The sequence below is a fragment of the Haliotis asinina genome, chromosome 1 (genome assembly GCF_037392515.1).
Source record: "Haliotis asinina isolate JCU_RB_2024 chromosome 1, JCU_Hal_asi_v2, whole genome shotgun sequence".
In the NCBI taxonomy this organism is placed as follows: Eukaryota; Metazoa; Mollusca; class Gastropoda; order Lepetellida; family Haliotidae; genus Haliotis; species Haliotis asinina.
The window spans coordinates 14,321,712-14,328,248 of NC_090280.1; the positions used below are offsets into that span (position 1 = coordinate 14,321,712).

At 40.5% G+C, this 6,537-nt stretch overlaps 1 protein-coding gene across 1 annotated transcript; it reads left to right on the top strand.

The window, feature by feature from the left end:
- The first annotated feature begins 5,481 nt into the window (after positions 1–5,481).
- LOC137295905 (serine/threonine-protein phosphatase 6 regulatory ankyrin repeat subunit B-like) lies at positions 5,482–6,537 on the top strand. The gene has a single exon (XM_067827520.1). It carries the CDS (start codon positions 5,482–5,484, stop codon positions 6,535–6,537), a length of 1,056 nt encoding a protein of 351 aa, XP_067683621.1.

Consider the following 6,537-nt stretch of genomic DNA (forward strand, 5'->3'; position numbering starts at 1 on the left):
TAAACATCCATTATTATTGTCATTTAAACCATTACTGTCAACGTCCTGTAGTCCATATTTTTGATAAACTTAGAAGCGCATTTAAACGGAATATAGGTCAGTCTCGGAAGAACTGTGTTTTCAAAATATCTTCTCGTAATGTCAAAGGTGTGGGATATGACACAAAGGATAAGAGACAAAGGTTCAAATTCAATCATTCACTATCTGAAGGAGACAATGTATTAACTGATAAAGCTGACACTTCAAATAATTTTGCGAAACTCTAGCCAAACGTTCATCCTCACCAGATTGTGTCCCTGGGTTTCAAAAGTATTAGAAACATCAACAGAAGAGAAGAATATATTTTATCTCAGACAACAGTGAAGTTGACAATGAACTGTTTGTATTTAACGAGCTACTGCCCTTGAGCCAGATCATGATACAGCAACAGGGGTTGATAATATTTACTATCAGTTCTTGAGACATTTACCTGAATCATGTATGGAAACTCTTTCAGATATTTTGGGTAAGAGATGGACTTGCACCTTCCTAACATGATGCCACTGTAGTCCGTGTACTGAAACCTTGTTGGATCATTCAGCTCCCTGTAGTTATAGATCGATGTTTTCTACTAAGAAAAAGTATTGTTACAGAGAAGAACCTTTAAATGACTTCTGTCTACTCATGTAAACTCTAAATGTACTACAGACCAGTGGTCTTTCAAGTACTGAAATAAAGATTGATTGATTGAACTAACTATGGCTGTAATACCATGGAATTAATGGTACACAGCAGATTACTTGTGACAATATTCTAATTTATTCAATGCGATTTCTGGAAGATTCGAAGAACTATTGATCAATACTAAATGGTATATATATCAATAAGTACCCCAAATATAAACAAGACGTAATATTTTCCGACTCACTCTCAAGCTCCTTAAGATTTGTCACGTAGACATCTACACTTAATCGTAGTGATTGAATTGTATGATCATCTTGCTACCAGTTAATACGTTGTCGTCCTTTATTTCGTTACCCAGCCATTTTGGCTTAGACAGCGGAACATTCCTGCTGCATCAAACCTATATCCAAACTTGGGTCCTGTAGCCCAGGTCCGAGTAATGGGGATACCTCCAGGCGTGGTGAAAGGCTCTTGTTCACCACATGTGAGTGGGCTTGTCACCCTGAATTCGCCGAACCTCCCGGACAGAATCTGTCGCACTTAGCGTAAATTGTTCTCGGCCTACGTTTTGAATTCTGCAGCACAAACTTTACGATGACTTCACAATACTTTAAGACCTAAAACCAACCACAGACGGGCTTGCAATTACACAGTTGCACTGCGAGAATTGAAACACCCATTCATCTTACGTTACTACGTCTCGTGTTGTAAAAGGAATACCGTTAGCATTAGACAATATAGTTTATGGCGGCTGGTTTCTTTATAGTCAGCACCAAGAATGTGTATACAGCATACGTACATCTGGAAGCGACATTAACGAAGCTGGATCTTTCTGAAGCTGGTAGAGGCAAGTAGAACAACTGACAGGTATATATTATCCATCATTGTAGATATGTTAGACAGGTATGTAGGTATCTGTGAAATATACACTACTATGGCTATCTCTCATTGTTATTGAAGCATTAAGAAGTAGGTGCGTTTATTCAGTGAAAGTAAATCTTTGTAGTAATCAGTTTAAACCTGTTTTGACCGTTTTGTTTTTGAATTCCTTATTATTCCTTATTAATTCATTATTCCTTAATGATTCGACATTCTCATTCTTCATTCCAAGCTCATGTCGGGAGCCTAAGTAGAAGTACCAACTTCATATCGGAACAAAGCAAAATGTTATGCATGCTTTAGGCACAAACAACAGCATGCATGTGGTACTGACTAGACAAGAATCAAGAGAAATGTGATGTAGTTCGTCCCTGTCACCCGTCTAACATAACCCACCAGTAAGACTCCCGTTCATCATGCTAGCTGTTTACTTTATTAGTCGCACTGGAAGGTGCCATGTAAAGTGGCATGTCACGAACCGACTAAGTAGCAATCGCGTATCCAAAATCAACACAGAAACAACAGCCAGCATAAGTACAGAGACAACAGTTGGTTGAACCAATGTTTCCAATACCAATTAGAATATGTCGGAGAAGTGGTTGTTTTTTTATGGAAAGGAAGCCACAACAGAGAACAGCATGTATTTATTCATATTACTCAGAACACCCGTGTTTAATCTACCCAGGTGTCAGGTTATCTTACCGCTATACAGACTAGCCAGGAACACAAGAGGTATCAACATGAAGGTGTGGACATATTCATAGCGATGTGTACATGACTCTATGAAGGCTATTGGTTATCAATACACGACCGACAGTATAATGATAGTCATTGTCAGATTTTCTACAGCTGGTGGTGTAAACGGTTACATATAGGTTGAGATATAGCGAGTGCAAAATAAGCTATAGAAAAGTGCTTTGTCAGTGTAAAACACTTTCGACATGCCGTTGTTGAAAAGCACTTAGAAATTGGACGAACATGACATATACATAGAGAGAGAACATGATATAACAACTTTTTATTCTCTATTGAAATATTGCTTCTCAGTATTCGCGGTAGGTGTTTTACGAGTGTGTGCAGAAATGAAATTATGAGTATGCCCAAATCTTGTGAAATCTTCATTACAATATCATCATTATCAATAACGCATAATTATAATTGCAAACTTTAACTTACTTTCCAGTGTTTCCACTTTCCATAATGAACGATCATTAATTCGCTGTAGTTTGCCTAACACGTGGGTGGAAGTCACTTCTTGTCAACCAACGATCGTTGCATACATGACTTGCCCAAATTAGCTTTTTAGAAGGGTAGTGACCAGAGTTCAATAGGACCTCAAGGGCAGTGATAATAGACAGTTGATCACCTGGAACAACCTCATCTAGTGTGATTAACGTATTTGATAATTTCTTTTCGTGATTTTGTGGTGTCACATCTCTTTAAACTTGCACACGATACAGTTCAAACAACGTTTTACCCCAATATCGGCCCCGTTACAACGCTGCGATTCTGGTGACAGGCTACTTTCTATTTTTCTTTGTTTTCATTGATGTTTTAATGTACTTTTTTAAATTTAAGTAGATCAGAATTTATGCGTGCCAGGATGCTTGAAACGACGTTATAAAGAATAAAAAAGTTTTTTTCATGAAAATGTGTCAAGTAATTTCTCAGGGTATGTTGTCTTTATCTGTAGATATCTGACGTATATCATAATACTGAAGATCCATGAAGATCTGGTTTAGAATGGTTTTAAATTAACTCACGCTTGCCGTAAGAGGCGACTAACGGGATCAGGTGGTCAGGGTCGTTGACTTGGTTGCTGTAACCTAATTGTGTAGACTGATCACTGGACTGTCTGGTCCAGATTTTTTTCACTTACAGACCGCCACCACAGACGGAATAAACAGATGGAATAAACATGAATCAGAACAAAACACATTACATACTTAGGACGAGTTTCTATGAGGTGAAATGTGGTTGAAGTGTTCGCACGTCACGCTGTTTCCTCCACCCCCATCCCCCTTCAGTGTTATTGTTGGAGGAATAAATTGCGGCATAAAACCATATTGACTCACCCACTCATAATCTCTTGAATGCACAAACTTTTTCTTTTGAATATGTGAAAGAGGTTGATGTTTGCATAATGACAACATATTTTTGTACGTCATGAGTTGTAAGTCTCGACGGGGGTTCTGGTGATTGTTTATGTCATGCTCATGGCAGCCGCCATTGGGGGTGTCACAGTACATCCAGTTGAAGTCACGCCAAGGGATTAAACACACTTCCACTCCACTCCCTCTCTGGGAACGGCTGATCGCAATTCAAGTGATCATGTCCACGGATTTGATATATCTCTTGCTGCTGACAAGCATGTATTATATAAGCGTTTAATTAACACACCATGTTCTTAACAGAACCATTAAAAAGCCAAATGCATTAATAGTACCTGTTAATATCCAGCGTCTGTTTCTTACAGTGCGTGCACTTATTGAATGCTTGTGCCTGCGTGTTTACAATAGCCAAATATACAAGTAGCGGATGATCTTAAACACACGCCCATTCGTTCTTTTCTGAATACACTCTGCACCAAGTGGTTGGAGATGAATGTCAGAACTGCCTGATTTGAAGTTACGTACAATTTGGCTACAGAAATATTAAGTCCAAGGTTTGGAGTCTGACGGAGGAAGGTTTTGGGGAATCCTGGTTGATTTGGTATGTATTTCCTTTGTTTCTGCATGACTTGGTTGTATAGAACAGAAGGTAGGGTCAGGGGGACTACAGGAGCCTTGATTGCAATAGTGACGAGCCTGGTGATGACTGTGGTGATAGCAGTTTCATATGTCGGCGGATCAAACAGTAGTGGCACTAGCACTAAGTAACGACACGATAAAGGTATTGCTATGGTAACGCAATGTATATGAACATTCCCTTCACTTTACACAACACTGTACTGACAGTGTACGTGGTAGTCTGTGTTGGTGGAAAATGAGTTGATTAAAATTACCTACAAGGTAATGAAATATATAATTGAATCGCAAAAGGCCTCAGTTCAGCACTTCCGTTCAGCTGTCAGTAGTCTGATGTTATTACAAACGGAAAAAAGATATTGGGATCAAATCTGATTGGGATCAACAGTTACACAGTCGAAGTAAATGATTATTTGTAAAGACCTAACCTAAATTCAAAACTCAAGAATTACTTCACGTCACTACTGGTTGTGTTAACATTTGAACTGTATATTTTAGAACAAACGCCGGAAACAAGAAGCTTCTTTAAATCTTGTTGTTAAAGATTTTGGTGATCACACCGCAGCCATTAGTTCCCAACAAGTCGTCACCAGTCGACATACTGATCTAGTAACACTACAGCTACCTTCACACGGCAATCTAAAGGTTGACAACAAATGCATGGTGTTGACATTTTAAAAGTTGTCAAACCCGGGCTTTCACACATCAAACACGTGTCACGTTTTCATGTCATTTGAGCACCATGTCTCTATCAGAAATATTTGTTGACAGCGATTGATCGTCTATGAACAACTCGAGTTTGACAACACTTCACACATCGAACTCGAGTTTGGCAACCCCGAAAGTTTGATTGAAAATTTGGTGAGAACAGAGACCGATCATATTTCTCGACAACAGTTTGACAACTCTGGTGTTGGTGGCTAATTGTTGGACTGTTCACACTCTCAAACTCGAGTTTGACAACATGTGTTGTCAAACGTTAGTTTGATGTGTGAAGGCCGCTTAAAGGTCTTATAGCGTCACTCACTCACTCACCCACTTACTTATTAGTGACATCATGTTGCTGACATCACACTGATCTGCATAGCACTGTGATGTGTATAGCTGTAGCAATTTCTCCAAGGAGACATCAGTTGATCTCATCCAAACTCCTGTATAGGATAATAAAATAACACATCCTGTTACAGCAATAATGGCTTCTCCTCGAGATGTATCGCGTGATGATACTGCTCTCCATGATGCGTGCAGACTGGGCAAATTTGACAGGGTGAGACAACTCCTGTTCGAGGGTCGAGTTGACATCAACAGCAGACACCGCGGGAGGACACCTGTACTGAAGGCAGTCTACAAGGGGCACAGAGATGTGCTGGATCTACTGGTCAGTAAAGGCAGTGACGTGTCACTGCTAGATGACGACGGTAACAACATCCTTCACGTGGCCTGTATGGGTGGGCATGTGAAGACAGTGAAGCATGTCATTAAGAAGGACTTCGTGAGTATCAACAGTAGAGGTCATTGCGGGAGGACACCATTGATGGTTGCGGCAAAGAATGGACATAAAGAGGTCTTTGATCTGCTTCTGAGTAAAGGATGTGATGTGTCACTGGTGGATGGTGACGGCAACAACATCCTTCATCTGGCTTGTATTGGGCAGCATATGACGATAGTGAAGGATATCCTGTCTCACGACATCGTCGACGTCAACAGTAGAGGGCAGCGTGGACAGACGCCGTTGATGTTGGCGGCAACAAAAGGACATTACGAGGTGTTTGATATGCTTGTCAATAAAGGAGCCGTAAAGGCACTGGTGGATGATGACGGTAACAACATTCTTCACCTTGCCTGTTTTGGACGAAACGTGAAGATTGTGAACTTCGTTGTATCCATGAACATAGTGGACGTGAACAGCAGAGGAGAACACGGGAGAACACCTCTGATGCTGACTGCAATGAGGGGGCACAGAGATGTCCTGGATTTACTTGTGGGTGTAGGTGGCGCTGTGGCGCTATTGGATCACCATGGTAACAACATCCTCCATTTAGCCTGTATTGGGGGACTGTTAGAGATGGTCAAGCATATCCTTTCACATTACATTGCGGACATCAAAAGTATCGGACAGAACGGGATGACCCCGGCCATGTTAGCAACGTGTTTTGGTCATGAGGACGTGTACCACTTACTCGTAAACAGAGGCGCGAGAAAATCTGTCTCAGATGATATTTACACTCCTAGAGATGTGAAGTGTTGA

Excerpts from the sequence above, each read along its gene's own strand:
- LOC137295905 (XM_067827520.1), top strand. The coding sequence starts at position 5,482 with ATGGCTTCTCCTCGAGATGTATCGCGTGATGATACTGCTCTCCATGAT.